At 55.0% G+C, this 20,070-nt stretch overlaps 2 protein-coding genes across 4 annotated transcripts in view; both read right to left on the minus strand.

The window, feature by feature from the left end:
• Positions 1–614: 614 nt before the first annotated feature.
• Shkbp1 (SH3KBP1 binding protein 1) lies at positions 615–14,214 on the minus strand. The gene is made up of 18 exons (XM_055595006.1): positions 14,073–14,214; positions 13,813–13,866; positions 13,637–13,682; positions 13,460–13,533; positions 12,991–13,049; positions 12,692–12,772; positions 10,581–10,742; positions 9,907–9,997; positions 9,624–9,814; positions 8,802–8,917; positions 7,652–7,739; positions 7,443–7,559; positions 5,889–6,059; positions 2,943–3,098; positions 2,461–2,557; positions 1,448–1,626; positions 1,142–1,256; positions 615–1,013 (listed from the first exon to the last, which is right to left on the minus strand). Exons 1-18 carry the CDS (start codon positions 14,156–14,158, stop codon positions 776–778), a joined length of 2,121 nt encoding a protein of 706 aa, XP_055450981.1. The 5' UTR covers positions 14,159–14,214; the 3' UTR covers positions 615–775.
• A 165-nt stretch (positions 14,215–14,379) lies between these two features.
• The window catches only part of Sptbn4 (spectrin beta, non-erythrocytic 4), a 90,380-nt gene continuing 84,689 nt past the window's right edge, over positions 14,380–20,070 (minus strand). For 2 of the 3 annotated variants that reach the window (XM_055595001.1, XM_055595002.1), the window contains 4 exons: positions 19,586–19,878; positions 18,042–18,215; positions 17,862–17,904; positions 14,380–15,619 (listed from right to left, as the gene is read on the minus strand). In XM_055595001.1, the coding sequence (XP_055450976.1) occupies positions 15,461–15,619; positions 17,862–17,904; positions 18,042–18,215; positions 19,586–19,878 (669 nt within the window). In that variant the 3' untranslated portion in view covers positions 14,380–15,460. The remainder of the gene's footprint in view (positions 15,620–17,861; positions 17,905–18,041; positions 18,216–19,585; positions 19,879–20,070) is intronic. The other variant, XM_055595000.1, reaches the window with a different exon arrangement.

The following is a 20,070-nucleotide window of genomic DNA, read 5'->3' on the forward strand; positions in this document are numbered from 1 at the left end:
ATGCACAGGGGCTCACCTAACCTAAATCCTGTCAGAGGTTTGTCAAGATCCTGTCAACACTTGAGATCCTCCTACCTCAGCCTCCTGGGTGCTGCTGCTGCGTCACCGCGCTTAGCTCCTTTTGTTGTGATTGTGTTGTCTTTGTTTTGCTGTGAGAAGGAAAAGGGGAGGGAGGGAGGGACAGTAAGGGTTCTTCTGGAGCCATCTGGACTGCAGATGAGCACCCCAGAAGAAAACAAAGGCAAGAGGCAGAAGGCCATTCTAAGCCTCCAAACCCCTGCATGCAGCCTGCAGCGGCCAGACACTGAGCCGTTATGTTCTCTTCTTTGCTTAAACCAGAAGGCAGATGTTCCCAGTTTTGTTTGTTTGTTTGTTTACTTATCGAGACATAGAGACCCTGTCTCAATAAGTAGCTTATTGGTCTCTCTACGTAGCTCTAGCTGTCCTGGAACTCACTCTAGACCAGGCTGGCCTTGAACTCTGAGATTTGCATGCCTCACCCAGTACAATGTTTCTGAATTTAAAGCTCAGAACCTGATTGGTCCCTACCCCTCAATCACCCGTCACTCCCCCACACCCCCCCCCCCAAAAAAAAAGCAAGAATACAAAGCGTGTTGGCAGTGAGGGCTTTATTAAGGAGGGTGACATTGGCTTTTAGGAAAGGAGGGTGATGGGACCCCAGGGACAACGCTCGCTCTAAGGAGGTCCTGTCTCCAACCAGAAGCTTCTGAGTCTCCTGGGACCAGTCTGTATAAAGGCACTGTGGCAGTTAGGTTCAAAAGGAGGTCTCGTTAAGAGAGTTCTTGGGAGACGTCAGGGGAGTCCCAAGACCGGTGGAGGGTCGAGGGGCTGGCGTCGGTGGCCGACGGGGCTCAGGCGCGCTCCTCGCCAGTTCCTGACACCTATCCACAAAGCTTCCTGCCCCTGGGCGGCGTTGCCGGGCCTCTGCCTGTGGTGGGCTGGGGCTCCCTCTGTGGCCACACAGGGAGGTGGTGCTGGAGGCTGAGTGGAGACTGAGAGGGAGGGACACTCAGCTCACAGGGCAGAGCCCCCCACCCCCACCCTCATCCCCCACCCCCGTGTCACCGTGTGTCACCGTATTGTTTCCATCGAACAAAGAGGGAAGCAGAACTGCGGCTACCTGGTAAGAGAGGTCCTGGGTGAGGGGCTGGGGAGAGCACCCCGGGAGGAGGCCAGCGGGGCCAGTTCACACTGCTCCAGCTGGCCCATCAGCTCTTCTTCGGTCAGGCCACCTGCTGGAGGAGGCAAAGAGCAGCTGGAGGCAGGAGAGAAGAAAGGATGCAGAGAGAGAAGGGGTGCGGGCGGGGCGCGGCGGGGGCTGAGAGAGAAAGGGGAAAAGCAATCAGAAAGGGCTGGAGAGCAAGAAAGGCCAACGGGGACCAGAGGGCAGGGGCCTGGGACAGGGTTGAAGTGGGGCAGGGAGTACCAGGGGCTTGGCCCAGGCCATCCATGGCCGTGGTCAGGTCCCACATGGCCAGGCTGCCGTTGGCCTGGCCCGTGAGCAGGTAGCGTCGGGGCCTGGAGCCCAGCCGTATAGAGCCCTCACACTCCAGCACCGTGAAGGCAGTCGTGGGCGAGCCGTCCACTGAGCGCACGGAACACACCCTGTGGGGGGCGGGGGGTCAGGAGTCACTCGGCCTGGTCCCTCTCCTTACACCCCAGGTCCTGTCGCTCCGCTGCCACCCCCAATCCTTATCCATCCCCATCCGGTTTATTTTCTTTGTTTTGAGACAGGGTCTCACGTAGTGCGGGCTGGCCTGCGAAGCGCCAGGTGGCGGGGGAGGAGCTTAGACTTCTGATCCTCCTGCCTTTGCCTCCTGAGTGTCGGGGTTACGGGCCGATATCACACGGTTTATTTTCAAACCCAAGGCTTCATGTGTGCTGCGCATGCGCTGTGCTGACCCACTCTACCGGCCAGGCTGCAGCCTCAGCATCTTCGATCTGGATTTGCTTCAACATCTCAGACACTCTGGCCCCATCCACACTCACATATCCCAGGGGCCTCAGGGCCCTTCCTTCTGACATCCCCCGCTGGTCTCGCAGCATCTGCCGCCTTGTATGGGCCACTCAGCATCTCTCAGATCACTGTCTCACCTCGTCTCCCACCAGGCACTTGGTTTTTGACCCCTGCCTCTTGACCTCTTGTCCATCCCCTTACACAGCCACCGCTTCCCACACAGTCAGAACAAGGCCTCAGCCTCCTGTGTGTCCATCCACTCCTCCTCCTCACCCCGGCGTGCAACCCACACCTTCTCCAACCGTTTGCCTGTGCCCCTTCTCACCCGAGCACCCCTGCACCCCTCCCACCCCATTGCCTGGGCTGTCTCCAGAGTCCTCACACACATGACCCTGTGGCCTCTGCTCCTTCAGGAGCAGGTCCCTCGGGTGGACAAGGTTTGGGTCCTCTCTGGCCCCGCCTCGTGGTGACACAGCACTCACCGCTGCCCGGTGGAGGAGAGGCGCACGAAGAGCTGGCTGGCATTTGGCACCACCTTCTGGATGAACACCTGCTGGTCATCGCGCTCACCATAGGGACCTGGGTGGGCAGGGGCAGGGTAAGGGCTAGCCGGGGTCCAGAGGGCCTTCAGACCCCGTGGCACCAGCCTTTCTCCATCGCCAACTCCAGACCTCGATCCTGTCCCCAGGCCACGCTCAACACAGCAGAGGCAGAGAGAGGCAGGGTTCACAAGGATCAACAGTGTTGGGGCGAGGAGGAAGAAGGCAGCCTGACCAGTGCTGATCAGTGGGAATCAGCGGGAGCAGAGAGGTCAACGGAGGTCAGGGGGAGGCCGAGGGGCAGCTGTGGCTGGTGGGCAGCGGAGCAGCTAAACGGGCAGGCAGATGTATACAGGCAAGTGGGATCCCACACGGCCCAGGCAAGGTCTGTGGGAAGGAGTTGAGGGCCAGGGACCAGCAGGCACCGATGTCATTGCCAGCACTGCAGCCTCCGTGCCCGTCAGCCGACTCCAGTGCCAGGATCTTGAAGGATGCCAGCGGGGTGGAACCAGGTTGGGTGGAGATCATGCCTCGAAAGCGGGTCACAGACCATGTCCTCACGTGGTTGTTGTCGGCACAGACTAAAAGAGTGGAGAGACAGCCGAAAGTCAGCCTGGCCAAGACACCACAGTTCTAACCTCTGGATTCCCCAGCATGAGCCCTTTCAGAGAGGTCCAGAGGATTTTAGGAGCTTTCTTAGCTGGAGTTCCAGATGCCCAGAGATCCTGTTGGCTCTGCCTCTGAAGGCTGTGAGCATGACCCCACCTAGGAGCCTTTTTCCTCATCTCTCTTTCTGAGCTTCCTGTTCCTGTCCTGTCCCTCTTCCACACTCAGCCAGAGCAAGGACATCACCCCTCGACACTGGCCATGCCCTTCTGCATTTATCCCACCCTCCCCACTGGTTCGTTTGCACTGCCAGTTCCCTCTGCCTGGAAAGCTTGTCCTCGATGATCTCCATGCTTCATTTCTGCTCTAAGGTCCTTGGCCTCCCACAGGCTTGTCCCAGTCAGCCCTCCTCAACCATCCTCACACTCTGAGAAAGAAATGTGAAAGCAGAGCTGCAATCCCGTGCGCACACCCGTAGTCCCAGGGTTTGGAAGGCTGACTCCAAAGTTTTCATTCTTGCTCCATAGCCTGGGCTAGCAGCAAGACCTCTACCTCGACAAGACCCCAGAGACTGGGGCAATGGCTCAGCTGGTGTTCGTCAGGCGAGCACCTCAGTGTGGAAGTGCATGCTTGGAATCCCTGCGCTGGAGATGTGGAGGTCCCCAGGGCTCCCCGGCCAGCCCACCTGGCATAACGGGTGATCCCCAGATCCAAGTAAAAGATTGTCTTGAAAAATAAGATAGAGGGACTGGCGAGATGGCTGAGCAGCTGAGAGCACTGGCTGCCCTTGGAGAGGACCCAGGTTCAATTCCCAGCCCCCACATGTTGGCTAACAACTGTCTGTAACTCCAGTTTCAGAGGATCCAATGCCCCCACATAGACACACATGCAGCCAAAACGCCAACGCACATAAAATTAAAGCAGACAAACACAAAAACCAAGGTGGAGGTAGCTGGAGGGACAGCTCAGTGGTTCAGGGCCCTTGCTATTCTTGTGGAGGATGGGCTCAGTGCCAGCAGCCATGTCTGCGGCTCCCAGCCACCTATAACCCCGTCTCCAGGGAGACTGACAATTCTTCTACCCTCTGCAGGCACCTGCACACACATACGCATGTTTTTTAAATGTCTTTGGCTTTGTTTTGAGATGGGATCTTTACATACCCCTTACTATCCTGGAACTCTCTAGGTAGACCAGGCTGGCCTCCAACTCACAGAGATCTGCTCACCTCTGCCTCCTGAGTGCTGCGATGAAAGGTGTGTGTCACCAGAGCCAGCAAGAGTCTCGCTCTTATTCATGGCCTTCAATACTACTCAGTGGTGTTTTGTTTTATATCTGTCTGTCTATCTATCTATCTATCTATCTATCTATCTATCTGTCTGTCTGTCTGTCTGTCTGTCTGTCTGTCTGTCTGTCTATCCATCCATCCATCCATCTATCTATCCATCTATCTATCCATCTATCTATCTATCTATCTATCTATCTATCTATCTATCTATCTATCCATCTATCTATCTATCTTCCTATCATGAGGTAAGGATCAACTCAACGGCCTTCCACAGCTGGGCACCTGCTCTACCTCTGAGCTTTCTGCCCCATCTGTGAGACTGTAGATGTACAAGGGTTCATATGAAGGCCAGAAGAAAATGCCAGATCCTTGGAAACTGGAGTTACAGACAGCTATGAGCCACCATGTGGGCGCTGGGAACTGAACCTCAGCCCTCTGGAAGAACAGCTAGTGCTCCTAACCACTGAGCCATCTCTCCAGTTCCTCCATCTCGTTTTTAAGACAGAGTTTTTCTATTATGGGCATACAGGGATCACCCATTATGCTAGGGTGGCTGGCCAGGGACCTGAGCCTTTGTGTGTTACCTACCATGTATGTGCTGGGAGTCGAACCTGGGACCTCTGGAAGGGCAGTCACTGCTGTTAACTGCTGAGCCATCTCTCCAGTCCCTTCCAACTTGTAATTGGAGACAGGGTCTCCCTCTGAACCTGAGGCTCACCTAGCTGGACACCCGTCACCCCTTCTTGGCTCTGGGTTTACAGGTATGCATTACCAGGCCTGGTTACCTCTGCTTATTTACCCTGTTTTGTTGCGCTGGGCACTGAAGCGAGGGCACCCGGCACCTGGGGCAGCATTCTGCTGCTGACTCATGCCTCACCCTGCATCCTTAGTTACTTCTCTATCACTTGCAGTTTCAACTAGAAAATCAGTCCCCTCGGACACAGGGAAGGGATCTGTCCTGGTATCTACCACTACACCCTAAGCCTGTTACACAGTAGATGCTCAATAAATGCCTAATGAATTGGTTACTTTCTTAACCCCCACCTCCTAAATATATGTTAACTTTTCCCTTACTGTAAACTTTTTTATTTTTATATTTTAGAGGCAGGCTCTCATCTACCCCAGGTTGGCTTCAAACTCACTAGCAGATGAAAATGACCTTAAACTTCTGACCCTGCTGGGTCTTCCACCCCCCAGAGTGCTAGGGTTACAGGTCTGGTGATAGGATTCACACTTAGTACTTCTCTGGCGCTATGCTAAGCAAGCGCACATTTCCACATAAGGCCCAGGCTGGCCTTGAACTGGAGGTGAATCTCCTGCCTCAGCCTACGAGCACTGGGCTCCAGGCATGAGTCACTGCGCTGGCTACGGTCTTCCTCCACTTCCTGATGACCCTCACGGGTTCTCCGGTACACTCCCACGGAGCTGTCCCTCCCCCGCTTCCCGCTCTCAAAGCTGGCTCTCTGGCAGAGGGACCCACCTGAGATGAGGTGTTTCTCGGAGAGCATGATCTTGGTGACAGGGCTGCGGTGCACACTAAAGGTCTGGAAGAGCTGCGGCCCTGAGCCCACTGTCTCAGGGTGCTGCACGATGACCCGCACCACCCCTGAGCTGGTGCCGTACGCAATCTCGATCCAGTTCCCGCTGTCACCTAGGAGTAAAGAGAAGGGCTGACATGGAAACAGAACCAGGGCAGAGAGGGGAGAGGAGGAAAGAAAACTGGAGGAGAGAGAGAGACAGACACACACACAGAGAATAAGACCGAGAAGAAGCAGGCTGGGCTGGAGCCATGGCTCCTTGGCTAAGAGCGCTGGCTGCTCTCCAGAGCACTGGGGTTCCATCCCAGCACCCACGGCAGCCCACAGCTGTCTGGAACTCCAGTTCCAGGGGATCTGATCCCCTCTTTTAGACTCTTTGGGCTCCGAACATGTACATGTCATACTTACCCACATGCAGCCAAACACTCATAGTCACTAAAAACAAATCTCTTTTAACATTCCAGAATGACATATAAACAGAGACTAAGAAACATCCCAGTGTCTCGGGACTCCACGGACAAACTTCTTTCTTTCCTTTTTTTATTTTATTTTTTGGTCCTTTCTTTCTCTCGCTCTCTCTTTTTTCTAGTTTCTTTGAGACAGGGTTTCTCTGTGTAGCCCTGGCTGTCCTGGAACCAGCTCTGTGGACCAGGCTGGCCTCAGCCTCACAGATCCGCCTGCCTCTGGTTCCCAAGTACTGGGACTAAGGGTGTGTGCCACCACTGCCAGCTCACCGACAAACTTTTCACTTTGAGATTCTCAGAAAAGTTTTATTTTTAGTTATTTTATTTTATTTGAGTCAGGGTATCACTATGTAGCCCTGGCTGGCCTGGAATTTGCTGTTTAAACCAGGCTGGCTTCAAACTCACCGAGATCCCCCTGCCTCTGTCTCCCAAGTGCTGGAGAGGTTCCCGGGAACTAAGCAGACCATCGTAAGGAACACAGGTGGGTAAAATACGGCATCAGAAAGTTGTGCAGGCAACGCACTGGTGGCCCGCATAGGAACGTGGACGGACATTAAATCTAGGGGACGGAGAAGAACCGAGGGGCTGGCCTGTGACCCCAGCACTTGGGAGGCTAAAGCAGAAGGATGAGGGGTTCTGACGTTAGACGCTAGTCTGGGCTTCCCAGAAAGAGAGAAAAAAATCAAGGATCCTTGAGCATGGATTTGTGTGCTATCTGGAGTGAATCCGGGGTTTATGAATTATGCAAATGTCATGTCCTGATGGCACAGGGGAAAGTCAAAAAAGTTACCTAACAGTGGCCAGCAGCAGCCCAGCACCTAAAAGAAAGCTAAACAAAACTAAACCACCTGCTGAAGGAAATGAGAACCCATGTGGCCCCTTCATGAGGAATCCCACCCGCCGTGCAAGCAGGGACACAGATGCAGGCGAGGGCTGCAGCTGGCTGGTGACAGCGGGGTAGAGGCTGCAGAGGCTGCAGGCCAGGGCTTCGGCTGGCTGGTGACAGCGGGGTAGGAGCTCATCACAGCTTACTGGTCTTGGGCGTGAGGTAGACACTGAGGGCGGTGACCCCATCCTCTGCCGGGTCTCGGTAGAGCTCACTGACAAGGAGGTCATTGTCCTTCATCCGTAAGGGGAACTTCTGCACATCTAGGTGGGCAGGCAGGGGTGGAGCGGGTTGGTGTGGGGCTCCTGCTCCAGCCTACCCCCACTTAGACTGCAGGGGGCGGGGCGCTGCTCACCTACGTAATAGATGGAGCCATTACTGCAGCCCAGGAGGAGGAAGGAGCCGGCTGCGTCATAACTGGTGATGGGCTGGACCTCCTGGACCTGGGGCAGGAACGAGCAGTGGCATGGGACCCGCCTGGCATCCCTGTGACATTCCTGTGAGTCTGCCCGGCCAGGCCACCTGGCTTGGGCCTATCCCTTCCTGCCTTGCCGCTCGGTGAAACATCGCTGGCTTTCCCTGTAACGTGCCTTTGCGCCTTCCTCTCTATCTTAGATTGGTTGTTCCTTGGCCCTCTTCTCTGTCTTCCTAAATTCTTAAAAACTGTTTTCTAAGACCATGAGTGTGCACATGGATGTGGGTGTTCACAGAGGCCAGAGGTGCCACAGCCCCTGGAGCTGCAGGCACAGGCGGTGTGATGTGGGCGCTGGGAAAGAAGCCTGCAACCTTGGAAGGAGCCGTGCGCGCTCCCAATGCCGAGCCATCTCTCCAGCCCCGTAGCCCCGTCTAGCTCAGGTTGATACTGAATTTGCCAAATAGCCCACACTGCCCTTGAAGGGCTGATGAGCCTATTCCCATGTCCTGGTATTGTAGGTGTGCACGTGTGTGTGTGTGTGTGTGTGTGTGCATGTCTGTGCAGCCTCCTCCCTGCTAATCAAGCACTTTAGCACTGAGCTGCCCCCCTTCAGCTCCTCACTGGGGGATTCTAGACAGGGGCTCTACCATTAAGTTACAGCCTTTGCTATTTTTATTCTGTGTGTGTGTGTGTGTGTGTGTGTGTTTCTGTGTCCCTCACCTTCACTGTTTTTTCTTATTTCTCTCTCTCCGTGCTTCTTTCTGGGCCTCTGTCTTTCTCCCAATATACTTTTTTAAGAGAAATACAATAAGGTTCCTCGCTTTCCCTCCATGCTTTAGATGTGGCCTGGGCTGGGTAGAGTGATGAGCACAGTACGTTTCTCCCATTTCCTACGCCACCCTACACCCACTCTCCAGCCCAGCGCTTGAAGAACCCTCCCCACTCTCCTCCAAACCCAGCCACTCCTCCAGGAAGGCTTCCCACATGATCCTCAGACTTTCATCTCACACCCACTGTAGGGTTCTCTGGCTCTTTCCCTAGGTGGGGTGAAACCTGGGCTGCATAGTCTAGACCCTTGACCTGAACTCACCTGCCAGTGCTTGGTCACCGCGTTCCACACTCCGATGCGCCCCGTGTGGCTTGTGGCAATGAGCTGGTTCCCAACGAAGAACAAGGCCTCCACCGGCACGCCCAGGTGGAAGACGCCTGCAGCAGCAAGGAGGGCTCAGCAGGAGCTAGAAGCCCACCGCAGGGCAGGGAGTGGGGCAGCAAGAGCCCCGAAGGCCATGGGATCCCCGGGGCAAAGGGGATTCTAGGAATTACAGGGACTATCTGACGGGTGTGGGAGTCTGACGGTAGCTGAATTCTAAAAGGCTGAGGTTTCCAAAAGGGCCTACACCCTTCCACTGAAACATGGCAGCCGAGGGCTGAGTGTTGTTGTTTTGATTCAGGGTCTCATATAGCCCAGGCCGGATTGCCACCTTCTGTGTGCTGGATTACAGCTCTGTACCACAATACTCAGTTTAGATGGTGCTGGGGTCAGATCCAGGATTTCATGCATGATCCCCTCTCTCCAGACACATAAATGAACATATAATAAAGATAAAATATAATCAGTGTGTTAACTGGGCATGGTGGCTCTTGCTGTGGCTCTGCTCCAGCATTCAGGATTGAGGACAGAAATAACTGGAATTCAAGGTTGGCTTGGGCTACATGGTAAAACCCTGCCTAAGGCAAAATGAAACAATGAAGCATGGGGGATTGGAAGGTCTGGAACATTGTCTCACAGGGCAAAGAGCCTGACTGGGCCACAGAATCCTTCTCCTTATATGGGTTTCTGAGTTTCATGGGCTGCGTGGTTTTAACAGGTTACAGGATCCTACAGGGTTCCAGAAAAGTCCACAGGGCATACCTATCTCGTTGCCTCCGCCTTGCACCTGCAGAGCCCACAGAAGGATCTCACTGCCTGTGGCCGCAGCCACCATCTTGTCGTGCTCCCCCAGAGCACCGCCACCCACCCGAGCTGTGAGAGCCAGACGCTCAATGGGCCAGTCCAGGCGAGGGCTGGAGAAAGCCAGCTGCCAGCCGGAGGCTTCCTTCAGCCTGTGGGATTGGGAGACATCAGAAACCTCCACCTCAGAGCCATCCTAGCCACAGGGCCAGAGCCCCCGCAAGCTCATCCCCACCCTCGGCACCTGTAACAGACGAGGAAGTGGGTATAGGCCACAGCAATCCAGTTGTGGTGACCACACACCAGGCGGACCATCCCTGGCTCCTCCGGTTGGCCTTGGGGGTAAGAGAGGAGAACCAGAGCAGGGTCACAGGGGCCCACTCGCCCTGACCTAAAGGACAGAAATGGAAGCTATATCTGGTGGTGGAGGCCTGTAATCTCAGGTAGTGTGGAGGTTGAGACAGAAAGAACACAAGTTCAAGGCCGATCTGGGGAACTTAGTGAGGCCCTGTCTCCAGACATCAGTTAAAGAGAAGCTGGAGGCAGTGAGGCCGGTTCATCATAAAGGAAGTCTGGCACGCTGCCGACAACCAAGCCCAATCTCCAAAACCTCCTTGGTGCCCTCTGACCTCCACAAAGGTGCTGCTATGCGTTCACACACACGCGCACACGTGCACACACTAATGAGAATTAAAAATAGATCATCAGATAAATACGAGGGCTTGAGGGCGCACATGTGCTCATCCTCCTAATTCCAGCCCTTGGGAGGCGGAGGTAAGAGGACTGGATTGCTCCAAGCACCAGGCCAGCCCGGGCCTGAGTGAGAGAGACCCTGTCTCAGAACAGAAAAACAAAAGAGACTAGGGAGACAGTGGCTGAGCCCCAAGTGCAGCACACACACAAAAGACAGACATGTACCTGATGCGGGTGGAGGGGCTCTCTCGTCCAGCATCCGGCCCAGCAGCCCCGCGTTACCCAGGTTTGGGGGCATCGTGTTGCTCCGCCGAACAGGGGCTGGGCGTCCCCCTACTTGCTGGGGTCCCACTAGGCTGTGCCGGTTCCGCCGCTTCGCTGGGAACACTACAGGTAGAGGAGGCGGCAGTCACCATAATTAAAGTCATGGTGGGCAGCCTATGGACACTTAGACCAATCCCCACTGTGGGGCGTGGCGTCCTGGGGAAGGTGCTCCGTGGTGCTGGGATATGACCTTTAATGACCCAGAAGCCCATGACAGAGAAAGACCCAGGTCACTGCTGCAATGATATTATTGATGGCTTTTGAGTGTTTGCTAATTTTATCCGGGACTGGTAGGCAGGTCTGTAATCCCAGCTATTTGTTCTTTTTACAATTTATTCACTTTATATCCCAATTGTAGCCCACTCTCTCAACTCCTCCTGGTCCCACCCCCTTCTCTCTTTCCCCATCCCCTTCCCCAAGTCCACTGAAAGGAGGAGTTCTTCTCCCTTGCCATCTGCCCCTAGCTTGTTAAGTCTCATCAGGACTGCCTTACTCAGCAAACCCCATGGAGACTGAGCTGCCAACCGGCTACATCTGAGCAGGGGTCTAGGTCCTCTCCATGCATGTTCCTAGGTTGGTGGATCAGTCTCTGCAGGACCCCCTGTGCTCAGATTTTTTTTTTTTTTTTTTTTTTTTTTTTTTTTAGCTCTGTTGGCCTCCTTGTAGGGCTCCTGTCCCCTCTGTGTCCTTCTGTCTTCCCCCTTCTTCCATAAGACTCCCTGTGCTCTGCCCAAGGTTTGGCTTCTATCCTCTGTTGGGTAGAGCCTTTCAGAGGACCCTGTAGTAGGCTCCCATCCTGTTTCCTCTTCCATTGCTTCTGGTCTAACCTCTTTGCCATTCTGAATGAGATTTAAGCATCCTCCCTAGGGTCCTTCTTATTGTTTAGCTTCTTCAGGTCTGTATATTTTAGTATGGCTATTATATGATTAATATCCACTTATAAGTGAGTGTATACCATGTGTGTCTTTCTGCTTCTGGATTAAATCCCAGCTATTTGCAAGCTCAGGGCCAGACTGAACATCTCATTGAAAATGTATCAAAAAAAAAAAAAAAAAAGGCAGAGGGTAGAGATGTCTCGGTGAAGGTGATTGCCTCCAAGCCCAGCAGTCCTGATTTTGATCCTGAGCCCGAGTGGTGGAAGAAGACAATCTATTCCTGCAAGTTGTCCTCTGACCTCCAGACACGGGCACCTCTCCCTGTATGCCCAATAATACATGGGCCAGGCCGTGGTGGCACACGCCTTCAATGCCAGCAGAGGCAGGCAGATCTCTGAGTTCAAGGCTAGCCTGGTCTACAGAGCAAGTTCCAGGATAGCCAGGGCTACACAGAGAAACCCTGTCTCAAAAACCCAATAAACAAATAAACATAGTAATTATTTCTTTTAAGTAAATATAGAGATGGGCTCAGCTGTAGAGCACATTCCTAGGCTTTACTGGGGAAGGGATGTGAGCATGATTCAGAAGTAGAACCCTTGCCAAAAATTCACCAGTCAGGATTTGGGGGTGTGGCTCTGGGCAAAAGCACCTGCCTCAAATGCACAAAACCCTGGGTGCAGACTTATACATGGTTTCCTAATGTAATCCTGACTGTCCTAGAACTGGATATGTAACTCAAGCTGGTATCCAACTCACAGATCTGCCTGCCTCAGCGTCCTGAGTGCTGGAATTGAAGGCAGGTGTCACCACGCCCAGCTGCTCCGTTCCCGTTTTCATTTTGTTTGTGGCATAAAGTTAGCATTTTAAGCGTTTTGTTTTGTTCTTCTGAAAAATGGGTGAAACTTAAGACAACTCAGACTACAACTCCCACCAATCTCCGGTGCATGCTTCAGAGCTCTTCGTGGCTGTTGCACAGCTTCATGGAAAATGCTATTTCCTATTTCCTTTCCAGGTATCTAATAAAGAACTACAACTCCCATTGCACCTCAGGGCGCCCAGTACCGGTACCTTAGCCTTATGGGAAATGTAGTCTTTAACCCAATCTCCCCCTCCCTACCATCAACAGGGAGTGCCCACCTGGAGGAGGTAGATAACCGTTGAAGAGGACATTTCCACAGGAAGATCGATCCAATTCTTCCCTTACCTGAAGGCGACGAACTAAAAGGGAAAGACTCAAAACTTTAACCTGAAAGGAAACTAAGGCCGACCCCTGTTTCCCTCATCTATTTTTCCAGAAAACCACCACCCCGTCATAGCCAGACCCAAATCCAGTGCTCATAGCTCTAATCCAACAGTCTCTCTGACTGGAGGAGTCAAAGACGTAGAGAATGCACAGGAAGCGACTGAGGATAACGCCTGGGGCCACTCCCACTTACCCAGTGGAGTGAGCCCATAGAACTGGGCTTCGTGGAGGAGGCTGGAGCCATGGACGCCCCTGGGTAACAGAAGAGACCAGGGTATAAAAGTCTGGGGCGTAGGGGTGGGCAGCACATTCTCAGGAGAAAGCTTTTGAAACTGCACAGAGAATACTGAAGCCTAACCAGCCGCTACAGGCTTAAGGGAGGTTGAGAGCGGGGTACTGCCACTCCGGAACATGAGAGGCGGGTAAAAGTAAGTTTGAGGCCAGCCTGGTCCGCATTGAGAGGGCCAGGCAGCCAGGGATGCAGAGCAAGGCCCCGCTCCAAGCAAACAGTTACATAAACCACTTTAGAAAATCTAGGGAAGAAAATGGGTGCTTATCTATGGAGGAGGCTGTAGAGCACGATCAAGACTGGATAATTCTCAGAATGGAACAAATGGACATCCCGAGAAGGAGGCGGGACTCACCCCTTCACCCGCACCAACCTGGGGTCTAACTCTTTGGTCCGCAGGAAGTTGAGGATGGGGGCAAAGACGGTGGGGTCCCTGTCGATGAAGATCTGCATGATGGGTGAGGGGGCACGGCAGAAACCGGGGGTAAGTCGCAGGTCCTGTCGCCCCTCCTCCCACCGGGCGTCCCATTTTTGATCTTGCCCTACTCACAGCTCCCGTCTCATCTTTCAGAGTTGAGATGCGTCCGCTCAAGAGACTACAGGAAGGGGAAATAGAGGAGGGGTCATGAGCGGAGTTGCTGAGGGGGTTAAGGGTCGAAATAGGTCTCCCCACACTCTCTCCTTTCACCCCCTCCTCCCTCGCCCCGAACTGGCTCTCCTCATCACCTGGAGAAGAAGGAGTCTGGGATCCAGGTAAGCGTCTGGCGAGAGGTGCTGAACCTGGGCAGTGAGGAGAGGAGAGGTGAGGGCCGCTGCCTGCTCGCGCGTGATCCACGCGTTCTTTGGCATTTTTATCCCGGGGCCAAGCCTCCAGCATGGGGCGGAGCAACTCTTGATGGACAGGGATTACACCCCCACCCCGAGAGGAGGCGGGTATCCCGCCTCGGTCCCGGAGGATGGAGCCTCAGGGGTCTCCCACAACTCACCGCTTGCCCCCCACGTTCAGATGGATCACTTCCCCGGGAGCTCCCCGACCCGGGACCCGCTCCGCAGCAGGCGCCGCCGCAGCCATGGCCCCCCGGCGAGCCTGCCGGCTGGCACCCACTTCCGGGTACGCACAAACCCCGCCCCTGCCGCTTGCTCATTGGTCTAGAGACTCCTGGCTCCTTCGACGATTGGACAGAGAGCTCGCTCGTCACATTACGTTCTCTGACTCTTTAAGGCCGGGCGGTCTTTTCCCGGCCCCGACGGGGCGCACCTTGGGGGATCCTTTGGGGTAGTTTAGTAACTCCCCCCTTTCCTAGGGTTTCCACAGTTGGGTGTAACTTCCAAGTGACTCGTTAAGGAACCTACTGACCAATGTGTAGTGTATCGAGAGTCCAGGAGATGGTCTTCGCAGCCTCGTCCCCACAACAGCCCACCCTCCAAACCTGTCTCAGATACGCGAACAAACCAGCGTAGACCGTCAAAGCCAAAGGGTTTATTATAGGTACATAAAGTGTGCGCCTGCCACACCGCCTCGCACCCCCGGCCCCGGCGGTGGCTCCGGGCAGCCACTGGGGCTGCTTGTAACCCTGATCCCTCAACACACACGCTCCCAGGGAGGTGCTCCAGCCAGAAGCATGCAGGGGGAGGGCTTCCCCACCCCCCTCCCCTCGGGAAGTGGCATTTACAGCTGGATGGGAGAGGAGAGAGGAAGACAGTTTTGAACTTTGACTCCCCTCCTATTAAAAGCCTTCGCGGATGCGGGGCGGGGGAAGGAGAGGGAGGTCTACGTTTTTGCAAAAATAAACTAAGTCAGGAATTAACCGCATGGCTCTGAGATGGTGGAGTGCAGGGGCTAAGGGCCCCTTCGCTCCCTCTTCCCAGACCGATCAAGGCAGCATTGGAAGTGAGGTAAAGGCGGGGAGGGAGTATGTCCCCTCCCCACCCCCTAGCACCCTGGATGGTCCAGGGGACCTCACCAGCGCCCCCGTGTCCATCCTTAGGGCGGAGAGGAGGTCAACAGGTATCACCAGCTCCCAGATCCCTCGCCACTCCAGCTTCTCGGGCAGGATCTGAAGACTGGGCAGGGGCGTGGCTCAACTTGCTCCCCGCCCGTCCCCACCAAGCTCAGTTATTGCATAAAAAGAACGGAGCCCCAGCACCTGGGGTGGTTGGCGAGCGGGAAGGGACCGAGATATGGCTATAGGGACGGCAACCCCCTACCACCAGCTCTTGGAGTGCAGGAGAAGTCCCTTCCATTCCAGGGCCCACCGTGGCACATCCGCAGCCATTCCTGCCCTTGCGGATGAGAAGCTGTCTTTGTGTCCACGGTGTGGAGAGGAGGGGCAAGGAGACTCGTCAGATTCCAACGGGGGGAGGGTACCTGGGATCACTTCCGGCGCCCGCTGGCCCTGCGTTCCCCGCCCTCACGCTTGGGGTTTCCCTCGTCTGTGGATGACGTGGTAGGTAGTGTCTGGCCCCAGCGGGCAATCTCCGCGTGTTCTGCCACTGAGCTCGCCACAGCCTCCAGCCAGCCGTTCATCTCCTCCTGGCGGAAGAAGCAGGACAGGCCCGGATGTGGAGGAGCATCTCAACCACACTGACCCCCTAGCTTCACCTTCCTCTTCTGTTACCAGGGTAATACTGGCAGTCAGGATTGGGGACAGTTTTAAGCGCTTCTGTGGATTTATTCACTTAATAGAGGCAATAACCAACCCCACCTCCGCGGCCCCAAGCAGCGACAAACACAGCAAATGGAGAGTAGTACTGAGTGAGCAGGAGCTCGCAGAGTCCTGACGCTCACCAAGCCCTGTGCTAATCGGTTTTCACGCACCAACTTACTTCATTTTCACAAAAGCCATGAGATAAGTTTTTCTGGGCAAGCAAGAGGGCCCAATGGGCAAAGGGACACTGGAGCGTGGTGGCCATCAACATTCAGGACCGGCACAGTGGAAGAAGAGTGCTGACTCAGGAAGAGTCCTCTACCTCTACCTCCACACCCAAGGCACAGTACATGCGTGACCACACACATACTCATGAATACACACACACACAAATATGATGTAATGGGGGCAGAGTGGTGGGTCACCCCTTTAGCCCCAGCACTTGGGAGACAGAGGTAGGAAGGTCTCTGTGAGTTTTAGGCTAACCTGTACACATAGAGAGTGCCAGGACTACACAGAGAGACCCTGCCTCAAAAAATAAAACTTAAAACCTAATTTAGGAACTGGAAAGATGGATCTGTAATTAAGAGCACTGGCTGCCCTTCCAGAGGACCAGGCTCCCCCATGAAGGCTCACAAGCATGTGATTCTGGTTTCAGGGGACACATCACCCTCCTCTAGCCTTGCTGGAGCACAAGGTGGCCGTGCTGTACACATATATGCATGTGGCAAGCAGACATAAAATAAAAATAAAATAAATCTAGATGGGCTGGGGTGGCGCACGCCTTTAATCCCAGCACTCAGAAGGCAGAGGCGGGTGGATCTCTGTGAGTTCGAGGCCAGCCTGGCCTACAGAGCAAGTTCCAGGGCAGCCAGGGCTACACAGAGAAACCCTGTCTTCAAAAACCAAACAATAAATAGATAAATAAACATAGAAATAAATAACCAAAACAGTAACAAAGAGCCAACAAGGCATCTTATTTGTGCGGTTCTGGGACTCTGTGTGCTGGGGGCGCCCTGTGCACACGTGTCCAGGCACCAGGGGATCTAAGTGCCCTGCTGCTTCCCTCCAGCTTAGTTCCCTCCAGACGGGGCGTCCGCTGACCTGGAGCTTCGTTCCCAGCACGCGCCTGTGAACCTCCTGTCTCTCTTTATCCTACAGTCAGGGATATAATCCAGGCAGCCATCCTGGTAGTTTTTGTTTGTCTGCTTTGTTTTTGTTTTTACTGTGGATACTGGGATCCAAATCATAGCCTCAGGTTTGAACAGCAACCCTCTTCCCCACTGAACCATCTCCCAAGCTCCAATAAGGGCATATTTGTTATACATCATAGTCATTCTCTTTAGCTCAAAGTCCTGTTGTGGCCCCCCAACTCCACTCCAGTGCACCCAAGATAAAATCCTCCCTGATGACCTCCAATACTGAGAGATGCAACCCCAGGGAACCTTTCTGGGACCATTTACCTCACCTCAGCTATCCTGCAGTTGGCTGTCTTAAGCCTTTGCAATTCTGTCCTTTGGGTTATCTCTAGGAGGATCACACATCTCCCTTTTTAAAGACAGCGTAGCCCAGGCTGGCCCCAAGCTCACTGACTGACCCTCCTGCTCCCACCTCCCGCGTGTTAAGATTACAGAAGATAGCCATACTCAACCCTGAGCACTCCTTCTTGTCAGTTGTGTTTGTGTGAATGGATGCCATGTGTGTATGGCTGCCCTTGGGGGGGAAGGAGAGTGTTAGATCCCCTGGAGCTGAGGTACAGGGAGCTGTGAGCTGCCCTACATGGGTGCTGGGAACCAAACTTGGGTCCTCTGGAAAAGCAGTCAGCACTCTGAGCCACTGAGCCATCTCTCTAGAACCTTGATGGCTCCTTTTAAAACTCCTGCCTATCACCTTTCTGGCCTTTTGAGAGGCCACGGAGACGAAGACGGACTTAGGTATCAGGGCCAGCAGGCACCGGCCTCGCCAGCAGCCCTGACTCATTAAGCTCCTCGGGGCTCTTACTGGTCTCTTTCCTGTTACAGCTCTAGCCTGTGTGGTTTCCTCTTGTTGCCCCATCTGGCTCAGGACCCACCCAGGAAGCTGCTCCCTTTAGAGATGAGCCAACGGAGTGAAAGGGCCAGAACCTACCTCGTCTTTAGCCTGGAGCAAGAACTCGCTGCCGTCCTGGGTCCTGAGGGAGATACAGGGCTTCTGGTATCTGGAGGGGCCCAACCCCTCTTCCCATCACCCATTGTCCTTCAAGGGAACCAAGAGTCCTCTGGGGAGATGCAGCAAGCGGGACCCCTCCCCTCCCATGAGAGGACTCACTGGAGCTTGAAGACATGCTTCTTTTTCTTGTAGTCGCTAGCCACCTCGCTGGTGGCTTTGTGCAGGCTCAGCAGTGGCTCCCCGCCGTGCGTGCCCCCCGATGCTGGCCCTTTGGAGTCCTTGTAGAAGCCCAGCTCGCCCTTGCTGAGCACACAGTATAGGCTCACCCACGACCTGGGACGATGAGACGCTGATGACCCCGAGCTGCAGTGCCCCGCTTGGTGACTCTATCGCCACTGGCGAGGGAATGCTGGGTCCCGCTACCTCCGGTGCTTTGTCTTGCTTACTTGGCCACATTTCAGGCTGTTCTTCCATAAGGCGGTTCCCGTTCTGTGGCCAAGGCTCCCAGAACCAAGAGTTTGCCCGGCCGACCCTTCTTGGGTTTACCCTTCCTTATCTCATTCTACATTGACTGGGCATTGACGGAGCCCTTGCCCGGAACCTGCTGAGCAGCTGCTGGAGTGTCTCAGTAGCAGAGCACGCATAAGGCCGTGGGCTTGAGCCCAGTCCTAGTTCCTTGCATGTCCCTGCTTCACTCATTGGCCTCATTTTCCCCACACAGCACCATCAAACATCCCAGTTTCACTCCTTAGCTCTGGTTTGCCCACCCTTCACCAAGTCCCTTCAAGGAAGTGTTGCTGCTTTTGGAACAAGAAGTTCTGGCCTCCGCATCCAGCCAAAGCTCCAGTCTAAGGAGACGTCCCCAGATGGGAAGATACAGACGACAGGTGTCCCTGTTCACTGCCACCTTGGTTTGCGGACGAGGAATAAACACGAGCTACAATAGCCAGCAGCCAGGTCTGAACCTGCCCTAGTCACCTCAGGTCTTGGATCTTGGCTCTGCCTGATCCTCACATGCTGAATCTCAGTTGGACAAAAATGTATTGGACATGAATGAGATGGACTCACTGCAAACACACACAAACACGCACGCACACTGTTGGGGCCTGGGGAAATGGCTCCGCAAATACGCCTGCCCGGTTTGATCCCAGGGGTCCACGTGGTGGATTGATTCCCACCAGTCATTCTCTGACCTTTACACGTAAACTCCCACCCCAACACAAATAAATGTAATTTAGACAGTGTAAGAAAAAGCCGCTCATCCGGATACCCCAAGCAACTTCCAACCCTCCGCTAGGTCCTCAGCTGAGGCTCTGTTCCTTTTCAGACACCCACTGGAGGCTGCAAGTTGGGGGTAGCCCACCCCGCTCACTGATTGGATACACTGATTGGCTCTAATTCACACCCCACTGGAATCGTCTAGATTCTAGCCCCAGTTTGCTCCTTTGCCTCCTAAGGTGGTCCTGGAGGTGGAACCCCAGCTTATTCACGTTCGGGGCACTTCTGCCGTGCTCGGGTCTCAGCTCCATCCACGCAGCTATTGGACGCGCTAAGCTCTGGCCACGCCCCTCCCCTCGTCGCGGATTGGAGCCTTTGAACCTGAGCTCCGCCCCCTCCTCCAGCCCATTCATGGAGACACCCCGAGGGGCGCCCAGCCACCCAGAGCCCCGCCCAGCCGCCCAGAGCCCCTCCCACACGCTCACCGGTTGGACGACTTGCGGTTAGCGTCGAGCTCGCGCTTGCGCAGCAGGAAGCCCTCGTGCTGCACGGTGTGCGTGGGCGGGGGCGGAGGCGCGGGGTTGGCACCGCCCTGCGCAGGGGCGGAGCGCGAGCGCCGGCTGCCCCCGCCCTCACCACCCTCTCGAGGCCGCGGCCGCCGGCGCGGCTTGGGCCGGTCCCGTGCCCGCGGCCGATCCGGCCGAGGTGTCCGCTCGGGCGGCTCGAGCCCGTTGGGCAGGCGACCAGGGGGCAGCTCGCGAGGCTGAGGCAGCGACGGCTGTGGGAATGGAGGGAGGGGGGGGACGGGTACTGTGCAGGATGACCAGGGGAGCCTCCTGTCTCAGAGAGCCCGAGGGCCTGGGGTCCCATCGCTGCAGGGCACATGGGGGGGGGGGCGCTCAAGGCTTCGGTTTGGGGAACAGGTCATTCGAATTTAGGCTTTGGAATTCTGGAAGCTGAGAGGGAGGAA

Source organism: Psammomys obesus, unplaced genomic scaffold (assembly GCF_907164565.1).
Source record: "Psammomys obesus unplaced genomic scaffold, mPsaObe1.curated_primary_1811, whole genome shotgun sequence".
Classification (NCBI taxonomy): Eukaryota; Metazoa; Chordata; class Mammalia; order Rodentia; family Muridae; genus Psammomys; species Psammomys obesus.